This window comes from Dinoponera quadriceps, unplaced genomic scaffold, assembly GCF_001313825.1.
Source record: "Dinoponera quadriceps isolate SergipeBrazil2010 unplaced genomic scaffold, ASM131382v1 scaffold629, whole genome shotgun sequence".
Lineage (NCBI taxonomy): Eukaryota > Metazoa > Arthropoda > Insecta > Hymenoptera > Formicidae > Dinoponera > Dinoponera quadriceps.
The window spans coordinates 271,866-291,330 of NW_014554884.1; the positions used below are offsets into that span (position 1 = coordinate 271,866).

General features: G+C 47.4%; 2 protein-coding genes across 2 annotated transcripts in view; one reads left to right on the forward strand and one right to left on the reverse strand.

Annotated features, from left to right (window-relative positions):
* The first annotated feature begins 20 nt into the window (after nucleotides 1-20).
* LOC106742376 (transmembrane protein 132E-like) lies at nucleotides 21-19,419 on the forward strand. The gene is made up of 7 exons (XM_014615261.1): nucleotides 21-291; nucleotides 6,008-6,151; nucleotides 7,677-8,567; nucleotides 12,624-13,065; nucleotides 14,643-15,070; nucleotides 16,391-16,695; nucleotides 17,099-19,419. The coding sequence occupies exons 1-7, from the start codon at nucleotides 31-33 to the stop codon at nucleotides 17,799-17,801; spliced, it is 3,174 nt and encodes a 1,057-aa protein (XP_014470747.1). The 5' UTR covers nucleotides 21-30; the 3' UTR covers nucleotides 17,802-19,419.
* LOC106742345 (prothymosin alpha-B-like) overlaps nucleotides 18,322-19,465 on the reverse strand; it is a 7,514-nt gene continuing 6,370 nt past the window's right edge. The window contains exon 3 of the mRNA XM_014615199.1: nucleotides 18,322-18,509. Within this exon, the coding sequence (XP_014470685.1) occupies nucleotides 18,322-18,509 (188 nt within the window). The remainder of the gene's footprint in view (nucleotides 18,510-19,465) is intronic.

Sequence of the window (19,465 nt, forward strand, 5' to 3'; positions counted from 1 at the left end):
ATTTATGTTCTCAGGGCCACCGAGGAGATAATGACGATGTTGCTGGAGGCCAGCGAGGAGGGTATCGGCGAGGGTTACGACAGGGACAGCGGCAGGATCGTGTGGACCGTGCGTTACACCTTAGAGGGTGAGGAGGAGAACGGCTCACAGTTGACGGACATGGACCAGTCGCAGCGGATACAGCAACGGCAATTGCAACACCATCACCATCATCGTGTCGACAAGAAGAAGGTGCAGGTGCGGCTAGAGATACAGAAGGACGACATACAGGCGGTATTGCCGATCTCGAAGGTAACGCCCGATTCTCCGTCCGATCGAACGCTAATTCGAATTCGCGGCTATATACGTAGACGAATCAACACGAGAAGTCAGCTTTCGGTATATCTTCCACTTTTATCTTTTTCGTGCGCGCGCACGATGTCAATTAAACATTCACACGGAGAGCAGTCAACGATATTTTCGGAATTTTTATACTATCGACGTGTATTTCAGGTACAATTGTGTAGCTTTAAATGCGCGCGCGCGTGTTTCTTTTTTGAGAACTTTCCACGGTAAAATCATCAAGGACGAAGGAGAGTCTTTACGCAACTTCAGCGAGAAAAGAGGAATTTTTATCGCGTCACTTTGTACGAAAGCGAAGTAGGAAGGAAGTCCTCGACCTCGAGATCTTATCAGTCCGTCGAACGGGCGTGCGACGGTGGTGCGGCTTGTGCGAAGAAACTTGTTTATTGCGGTTTACAGCGCACATCGAAGAAAATTTATATAACTCTCTGACGTCGCGATCTACGGAGCGCGGGGGCGAATTAAGAGCCTCGGGGCGACGTCGAGAGATTTTTTGAAACTTCGGTCCAGATTTTGGCGTTTCTCTCTCTCTCTCTCTCTCTCTCTATTTTTCTCAAAACGTCCTTCGTCCTTCCGGTCCCGTTCATCGAAAATCCCGCGGAAGAGAGGCGACTCGAGCGACGAGCGCGATCAATACCGCCGTATCGATCACGCCGCCGCGTGAGAATCTGTTTCCACTCGGTCGGCCAATTTACGGTCCTCCCGCGAGCATCTCTCGCGTCGAGACGCGCTGAGAGCGAGAGAAAAAGGAGGAAATCGGCGATAGGGAGAGAAGAAAAAGCGCCGAGGTGGACCGACAAAGGATAATGCTTTTCCCTCTTTGCCTCCCAGGACGAGCCTCTTCCCTCTCTCTCCTTCTCCCCCTCTCTCTCTCTATCTCTCTCTTTCCTCCCCCTTCACATCCCTTCCCCTCTCCGCATCGTCTCGTGGCCGGTGCTTTTTCCACGGCTTTTCCCGCGTCCGTGTGCTCACCATAACGGCGATATTTCTAGCCACGGCAAAACTTTATCGATGGTCGCAAGCGCGTCGCGAGTCGATCAGCCTCTTGCCGAGCAGCTACGTGTTCCCATTTCGGTAACCGGCGATCCAGCTGGTAACAACAGATTGTAATGAAATTTTCGATAGCACGCCCGGCAGCGCTCCGGCTGGCATTCTCGCGCCGCTCCTCGTGCCGAACTCCGCGAACACGCGGCATGAAGCGCGTGGCAAAGCGGCGAAATTGTTGGAATCGTTGACCCCGAGAGGGATCTTTTCAACCGAGATTGCGGGATTTTGGGGAGCGAGGGGAGGGGCGAGGGTAGAGAAAGGTTTGTCGAAGGAGCAGCGGGATAATCGACGATGCAGCATTGAAGGTGCGCTGCACTTTGCGAGGCTAGAACGCGGTCTCGTCAAATCACTCTTTAAGCAGTCCATAACGGCACGGTCGGGACGCACAAGCCCGGGCTATGTAAATTAGATCTGATGGTTCCACGCTATCTAAGCGAGAATGACACGCTCGCAATTTCCAGTAACACGACACAGCAGGTGTGCGCACGGTCGCTGCATGGTGTTCTCTCTCTCTCTCTCTCTATGTGTGTTAAAGCTCCCCTCTTCCCTTCCCCCACTCGTGCTTTGCCGAGTTGATCATTCACTGAAACACTCGCCCGGCGAATCTCGACGAATTAATGAAAAGAGTTTAATTTCAGCTTCTGAAACGAGCAAAAAGTAGGACGTTGCGCGATTAAAATAGCTGATTCGCCGGGAATAACTCAAACTCTGAACTCGTGTATTGTATATATTTTTCTTTATATATATATATATATATATATATATATATATATATATATAAATAAATGAGAATTATACATATAAAAACATTATGGGAGAAAATTAAATGATCACCGTGTCCATTACGGCGCTTCTTCGCAGAATCGCGTCGCAATCTCGAGAAAATTTCTTACGAGTCCCAAGTTTCCTCGAGTCTTCGAGTTTCTTCGAATCGTGATAAGTCTCATGATGCATAAACAACCGGCAAGTTTGCGTAATGCGACACTTCTCGCTGTTATGAATGATTGTTTTTTTCGACGTCCGCACGCGGATTCTTTAGATGCATGAAATCGAACCGAGTCGGCGCGAGTTCGAGGCTCGGTATTGCAACATTGCATTAAACACTGACGGATAACGCAGGACAGAGGTCGAGGGCGCGAGGTCGCTCTTAATTAAAAAGTTTGCTCGCAGTTCTCGCGCGGCACGAGGAGCAGCAATTAGAGTAAGGATAATCAAGAAGCGTGCGCGCGCGCCGTATTTCCGACAGCTTCCCATGCGCGCGGCACCTTCAAAGGGATATGTAAACGAATTAATTATCTAATTTATCAATTAGAGCGACCTCCAACGCACTTGCGCGCGTTTCCCTCGCCGAAATTTATCAGTGTAATGGCCCGTATTGTGCATATTTTACGCGCGATAGCGTAGAAAATCCCCTTGCCCTCTTTCCCTCCCTCCTCCCGTCAGTTCTCTCTATTTGTTTCCTTCTCGATGGGATCTCAGGTCGAGAAATATTTTCACCTTCCCTCCGGAGAAAATCGAAAAATAATCTCGCAATCTCGGGAATATCTGACAGGAAATTGCGTATGATTTGTTTATGTATCAAGATTTATATTTGGTCTACTCTTTAAAATATATAATCCTACGAACGAGTTTGTTCATTAAAATACGAAGAAATGCATCGAGTATCGGAAGACAAGAATAGTCGTTCCTCGTAAAAGATAAATCATAATGAACGATCGAACGATTAATAAAATAGTCCTTTCTTAATAACAGACTCTAAAAGTTATATAAATAAAATTGACTTTCGTGTCTGGTTTTTTCATGTCTAGTCTAAAGTTAATCTTCATTCCATACTCTATTTAAATAGCTTCTTTACTGCTAAAAGCGCCAGGCGGAAAAATATTCTGAAAAAAGTGGGATCATACACATATAAAGAGTACTAAAATCGACAAAACGGCTGTTTCAGAATTATCGAATGTACGCCGTCGGCTGAACTGTCTGCAAAATGTACAGACCCGTTGAATTACAGAACGTTTGACATTTCAAAAGTCGGATCGCAGATTCATACATACGAACCCTCATTTGATGATATATTGAATTTCTGTCGAAAGTAACAGAGAGAGATATAGGCCGTGTCTTTCATTCACTGTGCAACACTGTGCTTGCCGTCTTCATTGTTATGGTCCTCGAATAATAGTAACTAGGCGAGCATGCACTCCTCGAGTGCTGCTCAAGGCTTAAATGCGAGCGCAATCGTTACCACCCGATTTCCTCGATTCCACCCACCTACTACAAGCGTATCTCCTTTTCCTCAAAGTACGAGAAACACAGACTCACGACGAGTCTGAAAGACGAAGACGTATTAATAGTCGTTACCTGGAACTTGCCTCAAACGAGGATTTGAATTTTGAGTTAAATGTGAATCAAGCAATTGGCTGAATATCTTTAGAATCTTAATAACATTTAATAATTATTTATGTAATATTTTACGCTTACATTTTCAATTGAACTAAAATAAAACTTATATCTAACTTGTTAAAACTATGAGAGTAGAGCGCGAGTAGAGTTATTAAATGTGAATTTTTTCTGTTGAATTGCGATTATAAGTGTAATATATATATTTATGTACTTGAACTACAAACCTTAAACTTAGGTGCAACAGCTGTCAAATACTTGTAGATTAAGTAATATATATTCAAGTAATTATAATTTCACTTAATACCATCCTAAGGATCCTAAATCATCGAGCGTTTTAATCAGCGCATCCAACGTTCTTCACAGCCGGTGAATTTTGACCCGAGGTAGGAATTTACCGAAAAGCATTTATTGTCAGAAGCGAAAGAGTTGCGAAACAAGACGTGCCCCGTCCGATAAAACTTCCATCGCGGAAATATCGACTTTGAAATTGGTCCAACAATCCTCTTCTGGATCCCGGTTCTTTTTCAACACGTAACAAAAATTGAACCGAAAGTTGAGACGCGCGATTGTAACCAGCGATCCGAAATATTTTGCACGGTAAAAGTCATAACAGCCTCCCCCCCCCCTCCCCAACACGCGCGCGCTCCCACGCACACGGCGGTCTCGTAAATATTCCGCGAGGGCTCTCGATACAACTCGGAAAATATTTGATGAAAGGAAAGAAAAGAGCCGGGGGTTGGTTGCCTGGTCGGAACGTAAGCCCTGGCGCCGCCATCACCACTTTTACCATCGTAAGAGCGCGTTCGTCGGTGGTGATACAGTTCACTGGCGCGCGCACACACACACACACACAGAGAGAGAGAGAGAGAGAGAGAGAAGCACACGCCAACCACGAGCGGGGTATATAGAGAGCCCGCGCGAGGTCAGAGATTTAAATTCCCTCGCTGCAATATCCGAGCCGTTTGATGTTCCTTCCAAAGGCCGGCCCGCGTGGGAGCCAACTTGAAAATGGCTTACCGGTGGACCAGGCCGAGCCTCCTCTCTCCCTTTAGCCGGGCTGCCGCTGACGAACCAGAAAGTACAGCGATACGTGAACGCGGACGTGGACGTGAATGCGGACGTAAACGTGGAAAGTAATTTCCACACACGTGAACGCGCCCGATAGCAACGCGAGTTCGCTCTCTTTAGCACTCGCGCGAAGTAACCACGTGGCAACTTGACGCTTGTTTAAGGCAAATCTGCCGGACCTGCTCGTTACTTATCGCCGAGCTCCCTGGCGATTTTATGATGTTAAAACGTTGCCCATAAATAAATCGGCCGCTTCGGGGAAAATGCTCCCCCCCCCTCTCTCTCTCTCTCTCTCTCTTTCTCTCGCGCGTGAGAATGACTTTCATCGGGGAAAATGTGCCGTTCCAGCACAACCAGGTCGACCCGCGCGAGCGGATTTTGAGTTACGACGAGTTTCCTCGCGTAGCTTTCTCGAAGTTCTTCGAACTTGGCGCGAACTCGAGGAATTATACATACATATAACGCCGTCCAAAAGGAAGGATGGAAGGAAACACACAGGAGCGTGGAGAAAAATTTTCTTCCATTTCTCCCTCCAGTTGGCTGGAGTGATTGAGAGATAATTGCAGCAACGTCGAGGCAACACTTCTCGACCGAAACGTTATCGGAAGAGAAGGCTCTCTTCCGGTCTGAAGCGTGCTTTTCGATCCGACCGATCGTCAGTGCCCCCTCCCCCCTCCCCCCTCCCCTCTGGATTTCCCACTACCTTTGTGAACGCTGCCATCTATTTCCCTTTATCAATTTATATTTCCTTTTTCCCGAATTTTGCATTTTAGGAGGCGGTTCATTCATATCTTTTAATATCGGCCGTCGCTTTTCATCTTGTCACGACAAAATGGGAAATGAAGTTTGAAACAGAATGGATAACAGTTATGAATAATGGATAATGGCTATCAATGAAGGGTCATAGAGAGGGAGGGAGGGGGGAGAGAGAGAGAGGGAGAGAGGACGCATATATTGAAATATATGCAAATTTCGATGGCGCATGCCATTACAAAATCGAGGATACGAGAATTTTCGTGAACCGTGTCTCGCCCCGCTGAGCGCACACGCGCCCTCGTGAAGGAAGGAGAGAGAGAGAGAGTGAGAGAGGGGGGGGAAAAAGAGGGAATGATTTATATTTTCTTCTTTCTCGTTTTTTGTTTCCCCAACTCAGAACTGGGAGGTGATGAATACCGCGGTGCTGACGGGGCGTCAAGTGTCGCAGGGGATGAAGGTTTTCATCGTGAGCCAAGCCGGCACGGTGGCCGATGTCACGCTGCAGTCGTCCTGTCATTCCGAGGATGAGAGTGTTCTCAAGGTAATTGCTTTTTAATTTGCCTCCCGTGCTTATCGAGACTCCGGGCCGCTTAATTGGGAAAATCTCGGCGCTCTGTGTGTCCCGCTGGCAGATTCGCCAGCTCCTCGTTTTCTCGCCGTCCGACTTGTGCGATATCCCGCGTGGAGCCTCGTCTCTCTCTCTATTTTACGCGCCATTGACGAGAGGAAAAAGTGCCCGGCGGCGAAATGATTTGTTTCGAGGAGGATAATGTCGTAACGCTGCGATATGCGAATCCTCGAATTCGCGTATATATTGATTGCTCAAAGAAGCAGGAACGATGCCAGTAATTTATCACTGCGGCAGTTCTTTATATATATAACATTATTTATTTAAATAACGGAATAAATAAGTAAATTTAAAAATATACGTATATTTGTATTCAAATTTCTATATATTTGCATCTATTATATTATTTATTATCATAAACCGCGCGGGAAAAACAGTTCCGTTGGTGTAATTGAATTTTCCGCTGTCTGCGGACCGGACGAAAACTCGGTTGCGGGAACAGGAAGATTTCTGTACAAGGTTTCCACTCAGTCCGTTGCTCTCAGTTGTCTCAACCGAGTTTTAATGCAGCTAAATGCTCGGGTCTTCTCGAATCGTTGTAACAGAAAAATCACCTCTTCTCACTAAATTTTCATTTCTTGTCACTAAGTTTTTATCCGACCGTTATTTTGTCGCAGCAACCGAGTTTCTTTTCGTGCAGTGATACATACGCGGAAAAAAACCAATTCCGTGGGTGCGACTGAGTTTTCCGTTGGAGACCAGACGAAAATTCGATTGTAGAAGCCGAAAGATTCTTGTTGGGGATTTCTACTTGATTGCACCGAACGAAGAAATTTACCGCGCCTTTGGGAGCAAAGTACAGGTGTTACAGCGCGATGTGAATATTAATATTGTCAATATTAATATTATCGTAGGAGAATAATATTGTTCAGCGTGTAACGCACGTGAATATTCTCAACCAAACGCACCACGCGGCGAATTAATCCCCCAAGTTTAAACCAAACCTCAAGTCCCGAGTAATATTAATATCAACAATATTAATATTTACATCGCACTAAAACACCTGTGCTCCTAAAGGCCTGTCAAATTCTTTTCATTTGGTCCCCCCCAAGAAGGTACAATCTTCTTAAATGTTTCAGCCAATTGTTCTCAGTCGTCTCAGCCGAGTTTCAATGCAGCTGAATGTTCGAAGGAGAATGTTCTCAGTCGCGGTACAGAGATATCAAAGAGAGATTCTCGCCAACGAGTTCTTATCTGGTCTCTATTCCATTGCGGGAACTGAGTTCCTTTTCCCGTGCAAGACTAGAAAGTCCTGAGGAAAGAAGTTCGGTTGTGTTAACTAGAAAGTGGACAACTAAACCGCGCTTTCGTCCTCCACTTTCTGGCTAATTCAACGAAACTGTTTTTTTTTCCCCCGTGTAACAACCCAGTTGCGTTAAGATTGTTATAACATGGTCGGATGTCCTAACGCGTCTAATCGTCTCGCAAATTCGCACAGGTGTCGTCCTCGTGCAGCAGCGTCTACGTGGACGGTTCGGAGGTGCGCGGCTCCAGCAACGCGTCGGTGCTCGTCAAGTACGGCACGTACACCGGACTGGCGAAGTTCACCGTGTGGATGCCGGAGTTCCCGCTGGAGGTGACGGTCGGCGACACGCGGCTGAGCCAGATCAAGGGATGGAAAGTGCCGGAGGAGCACGCGAGCGGCGCCAAGAGCAAGCGCAGCCCGAACTCGACGGGGCTCGACGCGGCGCAGGTTGTCTCCCCGGGGAGCTTCACGTCGACGTCGCCGACGACGATGACGGTGAGCGCACGGGCGAAGAAGAGGAGCGCCGTCGAGCTCGAGGACTCCATCGAGGATGACACGTCCATGGACGTGGACGACCCGGACATGGTGCCCGACGAGGACGAGCAGGAGGAGCGATACCGTGGGGGCGATCATGGCTGGGACAATTCGATCGAGCGAAACCTACCGGCCGTCTGCAGGTTGCGCTTCCAACAGAGCCCGGTCGAGGTGCACGCCCGGTTCATCGCGATGGATCACGACTCCGGCAGGACCTCGTACTTCGTCAACCGTCGTACTTGGCTGCGCGTCACCGACCTCGTGGCGGGCATGATGCGCGTCTCCGATCCTCGGATAGCGACGCTTTTTCAGGGTAGGATAGTCCAGGGACGCGGCGTCGGCCGCACAGAGGTGCAGGTGTTGTCGCCGATCACCGGCAGGGTCATCGGCGCGAAGGAGGTCAGGGTCGGCAATGACCGCGTCTCCGTCACGCGTCTCTCCGTCACGGTCGTCTCCGGGCTCCAGCTCAGCATCAGTCCCGACACCGCGATCGAGAACGGATACATCGCCGAGACCTCGGTCACCAGGAGACTGACCGCTCAGTATCAGGTGAGACGGCTCGCGACGCTTCCTTCTCTCTCGCTTCTTCGAAAGAATCAACTCGCGAGATTGTTCGACCTTCGATTGAAATCAAACGCAGACGCGCAATTGAATCAATATATTATGGGAGGAAAATATCTAAAAGATTAATATATTTATTTAGTGGGTGCTAATTATAGTTTGAAAAGCTAGGTTTTTTATCTTCCCGCGGATTTCCTCGGTTTCTTTACCAAGGGTAGAAAAATTCGTCTAAAAGAATTTTCGTGTGTTCCGTTAAAACCTGCCACATTTACTTCTTTGAGATAAAGGTAATTTAAAGTAAAGAAGATAATTGCGTGCACTGAAGTTAATAGTTACATGTTAAGGATTTACAGAAGTTAAATACCGTTATGCTGCACTTTTCGTCATATCTGCACTTTTCTATATTTTAACTTGGAGAAATCATGTTTGCTTATTAAGTTATTTTCAAAATACCGCTAGGCGATAGTTCCTGTTGCTTCTATTCTCAAAAATATTTTGGATCAGAAACACGGATATTTTCTCATCAAACTATTTTTAGGGCTTTCTAAATGTACCTCGGTGGCTGCAGAGCTGAATTTTGCAATTAGACTCTTACAGATTTATAATAAATTAAAATAGATTCGTGCTGCGCTCCAAATGGCGCAGGTGTACGGCTTGAAATATAGGACGAATCCGTACTTTCATTTATTACATATTTTTAGAGCCTTAATTGCAAAGTCCGGCTCTTTATAGGGCCAGGTACGTTCGCAAGAAAGACTCCAAAAATAGATTTAAAAAGCAAATCTGTTTTCTCCGAGATCAAATATAGGAAAGCGCAAATAGAATGGAAAGCATAGCCTGGCAGCACTTTCATACAATCGATATTTGGCTTCTGTAGCAATAATATATTATTTTTTAAAAATTATCGAATATATTATGAATAAATGTGTATAAATGTGTTATATATATATAATATATTCGTAATATATTCGTTGTAATATATTCGTTCTTTAAAAAGAATTTATTATTATTATTATATTTTTTATATATATTATATATTATAATATGTTATTACTTAATATATAACATATTAATTTCAATTAACTTCAGTTAAATGCACGCAATTATTTTCTTTAAAGAAATAAATGTGGCAAGTTTTAACTCGAAAAAAATGCGCGGAAAAGTTGAAAAAATTCGAAAGAATCGAGTTTTTTCCGAGCTTTTAAAACTATAATGCTAATAACACACCTGTTTATAGTAGCATACATATTTTCATGCAGGGGAAAAAGTTTTTCAAACAAGAAAATATACGTTCTTCCCCATTTTAACCGTACATTTTCATGAAAGCAATGTTTTATTCTGTTTAAATAAAAAAAGTTTGATTTAAGTAAATTTGTTCTCAATATTGTTACTCAATACGATTAAAACTTTGTTACTTTTTAGATATTTTTTCTCTCACGGTGTATGCAAGTCTGATCAGTCGATTAACATGTTCACCGCTACGATGACTTTTACTGGTTATTTTGATGTTCAATTAAAATTGGAATTGCCAAAGATACCGTGAACAAACGCGATTCGCCATGCATATATGCGTCAGCTCATTTCATTGGCTTCCTATTGGCTGTACGTTTAATTTGTTATATACACATTTTATACATTTTATACATTATAAATTTCATGAGACGAGGCAATATGTTGTGACACCAGTCACTGACCATCAAGGCAATCAACGTGTTAGCACGTTCGCTACCAGCGTCACGCATACATGACGCAACGATTTCTCACGAGTAACCAACGTCATATATGTGAAAGCGAACATTTTTTTTTCTATGTCCACATTAACAAACTAAACCCGTCTTACATAATTACGTAAGAACAAAAAATACGTGGCGCTTTGGGAAGGGCCAAAGTGAGCCCTGGCAGCGAACGTGTTAATTAAAGTTCAATTAACCGAAGTTAGGGTAAATATATACATTTCCCGATGCATAGATTCGTCAGTTAATTTCTTTATCTCTCTATCGGCTCTCGATCGACTACGATAATTAATTCGTTGTGTGTAATGGGTCTTACGCATCACACTTTACGAATAAATTAATGAAATGCAGCGAAATCGCAGCGCTGGTCAACAGGTAACCTCCCACAGTCGATAATAAATAGTTATTAATAAACAGATATCTCACGCTTTCCTATTAAAACGTTAAAAATAGTACTGTCAATTTCAACTATCCGGATATCCGAGTCTTTCAGTAATTGAATATACAGTTAATTTCAGACGTTACCAATTATTGATTTTTCTGACGGTAACAGATAATAAAAATACGTCTGAAATTAGTCGTGTATTTAGTTGCTGAAAGATATTGATATCCGGGTAGATTGAAATGGACAACACTACTAGAAAGCTGGTTTCGCAATCCATTTGAGCTTCGCAACAATGAAAATATCAACGATACAAATATTGACTTTTTTACACGGTGATCCCTGTGGCAGCGGACGCGCGTTAATAAATAAATATCCCACGATTTTCTCGTAAGGATGCATAATCCCTTACAAAAGTATTTTACCGTTTTTGCTTTTGATATTTTTATCTATTCTATCAATTTTATGCTCATTTCTTGCACTCTCAAGCACGGGCAGTTTATTAAACGAGGGAATATGTACTCGAGTATTCATGAGTATTTTTAAGAAAATTGACCGTCTTCGATACTCCTTTTTCAGCCGATGGGAGTGACGGCATGTTGGTACGCTTCTCTTTCGCTCAGTTTTATTTCAATACGGAAAGAATCACGTTCAAGAGTCGTGCATTCATTCATGCTATTTGAAAATGTGCAATGTGAGTGCCTGTGAGTGCAAAACCATTATTTTCTATTCGTAACAGAATGTACGTTTACACACCTCAAATTTACACAGCACTCTGTACGTGTTTCTAACTCAAAAACACTTAATAATACGTTAATACCATTCGAATGTACTCATATGCAATCCGCTACAACCACTCGTTACGGAAGAGTCACCCTTTTCGATCTAAAAACGGGGTCATACGCACAGCCGAATGTACGTTTTCATTACTCAAACTAACAGTTTTTGCAGGCTAAAATTGGTAAAATATTTTTGTAATAATATAATTTCGAACCCTTCGTCGATATAGGGGGAGGGGGGCAAATAGGCTAAAGAGGTATTGGATAAATTGGTTAATCGATTATTTCTGCTGTTTTTTAACAGATTACAGAATCGAGCAAGCAGAGATTTCAAACGTGTCGAAGATGCCTACGAAATCTCTACCTGCCCGATTCTGTAACCTGCTAGAAAACAACAGAAATAACCAATTGGCCAAATTACCCTTTTAATCAACCTGCCTCTTCTACACTGAGAAAAAAAATGTCTTTAAATTTAATCAATCTTATTGCATCCGAACAAACTTCATCATTGACGTGCTCCGAAGAAACTAACGTTTCGATTAATAAGTATGATTGTTAGACTTTTCAACGAATATGTGTCTTTATCTTAAATAACAAAATTCGTTCGGAACGAAAGATAATTTTTCTTATGAAGGAATTATTTGTTTCATTTTACATATTTATCGTAACCAAATAATATTTTATCTGGTTAAAACATATTATTTCAAACAATATCCTTCTTTCTTTTAAACAATCGAGTTCTCTTGAATGAGACGATAAAATTTTTCACTCGAACAAATAAACATTTCCGTACACGTTGTTTCTGCGAAGCAAATTTTCGTCGAATAAATAGAATTACTGAATCTGAAGAAGACCTTTTTCTCTGTGCACAATCGAGAAGTAAATCAAGACCTGTAAGAGACCAACAGAGGCTCTTGTTTGCGAACGGTTTAATTTAATATCTATCACGATAATCATGCCGCTTACCTCGGGAGCACGATCGTCGCGATCGCGCGATGTTGATCCGTTGGATTTCCATTTCGGCATAATCGACCGCAAATCCCCCCGAAGCGTTCGCGATCGCAGCCCACGAAAGTGCTGCGAACTAGTCTCGGCCGGGCTGCGTAAACTACTCAACGCGATCATCGGCGTGCGTTGGTTGCACCAACAGGAAGGTCTGCTGGACATCGACGTGGAGTTCGCGGACGGATCACGGACGCCCCTGAGGGAGATCGCCGTGAGCGATTACCACTTGCTGGTCGAGAGCCTGGACAAGGAAGTGGTGGTGTTCGCGCCGATGGTGGCGTCGCATCATCCCCGGGTGATCGCGATCGGCGAAGGCCGCGGCGACCTGCTGCGCGTCAGCCTCCAATTGGCCGACACCTGCCGGCTCACCGGCAGACGCGCCGCCGGCAAGGGCACCCAGAGGACGGCGGCCGTCGCGTTGGCGAGCGCCTCCGCCAACGTCGAGGTGGACTTCACCTCGAGCGAGGTGCCGAATCGGCCGGAATTCGTGCAGAACGACGGCGGCGGTACCGTCGGCTCGCAGAATCACCGGGAACGGAAGACCAGCCGTGGCGAAATGGCGCCCGATCTGCATGACATTCTCATCGGTAAATAGACCCTGTTCCTCTTTGCCGCGCTCTTCGCCGCTTAAGTTTGCTTTTCTCTTTCTCTGTCCCTCGGGGCTCCGAGATATTCGTCCGGATCTGACGTGTCCTATTCGAGTTACCCGATCATTCGGATGACCGAGAATTGTAACGTGGAAAAAAGGAATAGTTTGTCTGGGTTACCCGAATAGTGCGGATTCGAATGGTCGGATCAGAACCGATCTCCGATATCCGGACAACGAGATATCCGAATATTTAGGATGCTCTCTCCCTTCTTTTCTCTCTATCTCTCTCTGACTGTCTCTCTCTCTCTCTCTCTCTCGCTCGCTTCTCTTGTGTTCCCTTTCCTTCCGCCAGGCTCCGCGCTTTATAACTGCCACGTTGCACCCGCGCGACGTGTGCATTTCGTTCCTCGGCGTGTTTCTCGGCGGAAACTTTCCTCACCGGGGCCATTTGGCTTGTACCGTAAAAAGTTTCGTCCGCCAGCCTGCTTATGCGTGGCCTCACCCCGCGGTCTCCCTCGTCGTGTCTGCTCTCTCCCTCTCTGCCTATACTTCTCCGTACGCTGATGGTTTTCCCCTTTGTGCTCATGAATGTCAGATGCGTTACCGCTGCGAAGAATAATTCGCGATGACGACGATTCGCCGGCTTACATCCATCGTCGGAGCTACCTCAACCGACTCCAACGAGATCCATTTAGCGCTGAATTCATCAGCGGGGCGGACCCGCCGCGCGCGTCACGAAAATCAATTCCGGATCCCCCGGACTCATCATTGAACTCTGTAATACTCGTATATTGGAGCGAACCGTCAACGGAGCGAAGGTGTCCGACTCGTAGAAAAGGATGCACGTGTTCTGGATGCATTCTTATCGTTAGCCTGTCATTCAGCTGTCCGATCAACCCAGTCGGCAAGGCTATTGTCAGGAAGTCGCCCGATGCAACTACCTTTGCAACTACATCGGTTTACTCACCTAACACCATACATTGACGCTGCGATTCGCCGCCTTAAAAATCAAAATGATTACGGCAGCAAACTTTCGTGAAGCCGGTAGAAAATGGCCGCACCAAGCGAATTCCTTTCCTTTCACTAATATTATAAAGCTCGGTACCCGAACTCCAGCGACACACCGCGACGCAGCTCTTTCCGCGCGCGAAGTTCGGAAAACTACGAGAGCCCGCGAGAGCGAAACGTCCGACACGACGTTCCCCTCCCTCCGAACAGTTCCGAAGACCCAACGTAGACGGTATTTTCCGCGTGTCTTCGGCATAATGCCAAATCGTTGTACACTCGGCAATCCAATTGCCACGGCGAGAGTGCAAACGTGCGTTCGGTGCCCTCCTTCACTTTCGCACACGCTTCTGAACCATCTCCTCTCTCTCTCTCTCTCTCTCTCACACACACACACACAAACATATCGTTGTCCAGCTTTTGAGACCCGTAGGTGCTTCGGGGGGAAAAGAAGTTCTCCCTCGACGGTTCTCTTTCCGCCATTCTCTCTCTTTCTATCTCTAACTCAGCGCACCGGCCTCTCTCACTCTGTCCTCTCTCTCTTTCTCTCTCTTTGTTTTCTGTGCAAAGGGTTACCGCTGAAAGACGAGTACGGGCACGAGCACGAGCCTTTGGTGCAGGCACGGCAGCATCGCACGGCTATAGCTAATGGCATGTCTCCAGGGGGTATGAGCAGCGTCGGTGTGCGTCATCACGGCGGGGCGCGCATGAGTCCGCTCGAGATCGGGATGTACGTGCTCCTAGCGGCGTTCTGCTTCGCGATCGTTGTCTTCGTTGTCTCCTGCGTGGTGTACGCGAGCAAGTTCAAGCCCCAGCCGCCGGACTCCCCACTGACCGGCGCGGCCGTCCCGGTCCTCTCCAGCGCGGCGAGGGCGCGCGCCGCGGCGAACCAGCTCGCGTCCGGCAGGCGACCGCCGCGAGAATCGACGACCAACGCACACGACTGGGTATGGCTGGGCAGAGCGACCCTCGAGCGAGCCGCCTGCGGCCCGCAACAGGTACGTGCAGACGCCGAGACGTCGCGATTCATCGTCGCCGGGCGCACCTGAATGGAACCTCCCGATGCGCCCTTTCCTGTCGTCACTCGGTTCCCGCGCTGAGGCCCGTAAACTACTGCAATAGTACGCTACGATAGCCGCAAAGTATGCGGTGAGACGTAAACAGTAAGCTGACCGACCAATCGGATTCCCGAGAACCGTTCGCAATAGCCGCAAAGTATGCGGTAAAACGCAAGCGGTAAGCTCAGTGACCAATTGGATTCATACATGCCGAAGATAAATCGACTGTGGTTGGTCAGTTAGTTCACTGCTTACGTCTTTTACTGCATACTTTGCGGTTATTGCAGACGGTCCTTCATGGTCCTTTTAAGCGGGGAGGCAATGAGAATTTATAAGGTCTAAGATTTAAGAAATTGACCAATCGTAATTGATCTTTCTTGGATAATTCGACTGCGATCGGTCAATTTCTCAAGGCTTAGAGCTTAAAGCATCTATTGTAGGACCGGGGCTTACAGTCCAAGAATAATCGATTGTAATTGGTCAATTAGCTCACTAATATTATAGTATAATATATATAATATATAACATATATATATAATATAATATACTATACGTATATTTTAGACCGGGAGCGCATAAGTAGCATATAAAATGTTACTTCTGGGAGAAACTTTGTGGGGGCCGAAAAATTTTAACGAGGGCGACGGTTTTTCTTAGCGTTTCAAGTAAAAATATCTTTAACAAAGTCATCTCTATTCTTATTTATTCTGATTATTCTTCCTATGATTTAAGAATAATCTGGTTAGTCAATCCTTAAGTCTCGCTGTTAAACTGTGTCTATGTGCTCCCGGCCTTACGGCTGTCGTAGACGGTCCTTTAAAGATCGTTCTACACTGACCGGTATCACTGACGCTTCTGATTGGCCGATCGCGACAAGCGTATGCTTGCGACCGATGTGGAGCGACCTTAACGGCCCGGGTCGTGTTGCTGCTGCACGTTGGGCGATTAATTTGAGGAAAGATTAACTGCGATTATTATCGCCGGACGTGGTATACGTATTAAATTAAATGCAACGTACATTACGCACATATGCATACACGGATACACACTCGCGATGGTCGATGGTCCCCTGACTGTTCATCGAGCACGCTCGGGATTAATTCGTGATTAAATTCAGTCGGCAGGATTTGTTACAAATATCCGTGACGCGCGCGTGTTACGCCGCCGCAGCGCGGCCCGGTAAGCCGGCTCAGCGTTTATATAAAACAAGCGGGATTTTGTTGGATCGGCCTGATTGGAAACTCGCTTTGCGTTACGCAGGTGCGCGTGACGAGTAATCCGCTGGCCACCGAAGGCGAGCCCGAGGCCGAGCTCGGCACATGCTTCGACAATCCGAACCACATTGAGCTGCCGTCCGCGAATCAACGAGGTGGCAGCGGCGGCGGTGGTACCAGCGGCGGCAGCGGCGCCATCGACACCACGACTTACTGCAAGAGGGACAGGATCGCGCGGAACAGCTTGGCGACGAAATCCGCGATGAAGCCGGCCGCGGTGATAACGCCGACCACCGCTGCGACCACCACGACGTCGATGGCAGCCGCAACGATGACCACCGCGCGGAATGAGTATATATATTTCACTGTCCTTAAAGGAATACTGAGCCGAGAGTCGTCCTCTTTTAGCCGCATATTTTATTGATAGTACTGTATACAGAATTGAAAATCCCTTCGCCGAATCACAATACACGTGTTGGCACAGCGTCGGATGCTTGACTCGGGAAATGAACAAAATTGTAACGAATTATATTTGTAGATCTGCCGTCCGGGGGAGCATGTATGTACACAGAGTAGTGCTTTTCTCAAAGCTTAAAGTTGGCACTTTCAAGTTACCGTATAGGACGGGAGAGAAATGTCAATTTGACCCCGAGTTACGGGACGTTAAAGGCAAAGGCACCGAATTAATTTGCACGCCTAATGTTGGCGCGAGAGCTGATCGCCCGCACAGTCGTCATCGTACCCTTGTTTGCAGCAACGACGACATCCCTCCGCCGTTGCCGCCTCACGGGGTGCCGGCTGCGATCTCCATGTCGGCGGCGGCGGCCGCCACGGCGACGACGAACGCGAACAACGGTAACGAGGAGTACAAGCCACCGGTGCCGCCGCATAGGAACACAGGGGTGAGCGTGCGACTGCCGGAACCACCGCGCAAGCATCGTCACAGGGCGTCCAGCGGCGGCAGCAGCGGCAACCATCGGCACAGCAAGCAGCAGCAGCACAACCATCACCAGTCGTCGCACCACATCAAGCCGCACGGAAAGACCAGGGTGGACAATAACTCGAAGCAGCAGCAGAAGAACGGGGAGGACGAGGAGCTCGTGGAGCTGGTCAACAGCCACGACGACAGGCACTCGAAGGACGCGAGGTCCCGGGAGATCAAGAGGGCGACCATAGTCGGCAACCCGATGTTCTCGTCCTTCTCCGCATCCGCTGTCGTCTCCAGCGTCAACTCCTCCTCCTGCACCCCTACCGCGGCCTCGTCATCCACGTCCCCGCCATCCTCGTCGCCGTCCTCCTCGTCCTCCTCGTCCTCCGCCTCGTCCTCCTCGTCCTCCTCGTCCTCGTCTTCTTCTCAGGAGCAGGAGGAGTCGGTGGCGCTCGACGACCTCAATCTAGGCATGGACTACAACCAGATCATGCAGTACTTCGACAACCTGAAGGAGTCGAATGCCTAGGTGGGGCCGTTCGACCTCTTCGAAGGTCGAGTAGTAGTCAACGTCGATACGGAACACCGGGATCCTCGCTAGCGCGCCAAGGTATCGAGCTGTCCGCCTGCTGCGCCTGCTCGCCGGCGACGACGACTCCGCCACGTCGAGGACGTCCCCGGTTGTTTCGTATTTTAGACTATAATCTAGTCAGCTTTCTAGCAGCACGTCAAGAGTAACGCGCGAACACGAATAATACACATCCAGTTCATACACGCGCACACACTCGTGTACGAGAAGAGAATAATAACGCTCCTTCGCGCCACGACCTAAACGGTCCTCCGACGATTTGTGAGGAACGCTGACGGCTCTTTCGAACGACGGATCTCAGAGTTCCCGAGGTCTCGCCTGTATTTCTTCATCGCTCTCACGAAGCTCTCACCGAGAAACTGCTCCTTCGCTAATCGCGATATTTTTACCACCTCTACTCGTAAAATCCTTTCTTCGCTTTTTCAACGAAGACTTTCAAGGGCTTTCTACGATAAGTCCGTTAGTCGTAACGCATGAGACAGAAGAGATCTAAACAGCACGACAACACCGGGACACAAGACGTCTTAAAGTCGTATTTAAATAAGATGTCTTCAAAACGTCTTATAGGCGTCTTATATCCCAGTTTTAGGTTTGGGGAAGGTCTGGGGAATTTATCGGAGTCCTTCATTTCTCCATCTCCAGGATATCCTGCTTGGTAGATTCTCTTATGCTTTATACGTGGCTGCCGGCTTATCGTAGAAAGCCTTTTGGATTTCGCTTTAACTGATAACTTTCGATACGAAGAACCAATCCTGAACGAAGTAACCGTCCTCATTTCACGTCGATGGCGTGACTTCACTTTGAACACACACATGCGCAGTCACCGTTCGAATCACCGAGTCGAAACTGCCGGTGCGACAAATCGGTCGGAGCACTGTTCGTACACACACACACACATACACAACACACACACACACACGCAAGAGGCTTAAAAAAAAAACTGACTGTCGGTGGCCAGTGGGGTAGGTAGAACGCTCGCTCGACGACGAGCGTCACACGCGACGTTCCGACGTTTCGTTCCTCGCTGCGAGCTTCCCTTCGTTTCGTGGGATCGCCGATCCTCGCTCTTGCCCCCGCGCGCCATCTTGATCTCTCGCTCAAGCCCTTCCTCCGCTGTACCACGGTTCCTCCTCCCGTTGTCGGGCCGGGAGAGTCGGATCGGGCAGCCGCGAGACGCGGCGCATTTTGACGGCGAAGGTCCCGCCGATTCGTCTTCGCGCATCGTGCGTCACGTGCCACAGGTGAACAGGCTCTTTCGAGGGAATTCCGGAATTCTCGCGCACCGAAGCGACCCGAGAACTCCCGCGGGATCTTCTTCGCGTCTCTCCTCTCAGCTCATTCCGCCGAGTCCGGCCTTCGTTGGATATTCATTCCACGTATGATGCCGTCGGCAGTTCACCGGGCTGCCTGACGTCGGCTCGAAACGCCGCACGCGCCATCGAGACACAACGAAGCCTCCACTCTCACGGCCCGATCCTCGTCGGAGGACACGTATTTATTCGATCGACCGTACGTCGTAATGTTTGTAAATTTTGCTTTGTAAGACTGTGTACATATATATATTATACACACATATATATATATATATATATATATATATATAT

Coding starts and splice junctions, on each gene's coding strand:
- LOC106742376 (XM_014615261.1), top strand. CDS start 31: ATGACGATGTTGCTGGAGGCCAGCGAGGAGGGTATCGGCGAGGGTTAC. Junction 292..6,007: donor CGGTATTGCCGATCTCGAAG/GTAACGCCCGAT, acceptor TCCCCAACTCAG/AACTGGGAGGTGATGAATAC. Junction 6,152..7,676: donor AGGATGAGAGTGTTCTCAAG/GTAATTGCTTTT, acceptor AAATTCGCACAG/GTGTCGTCCTCGTGCAGCAG.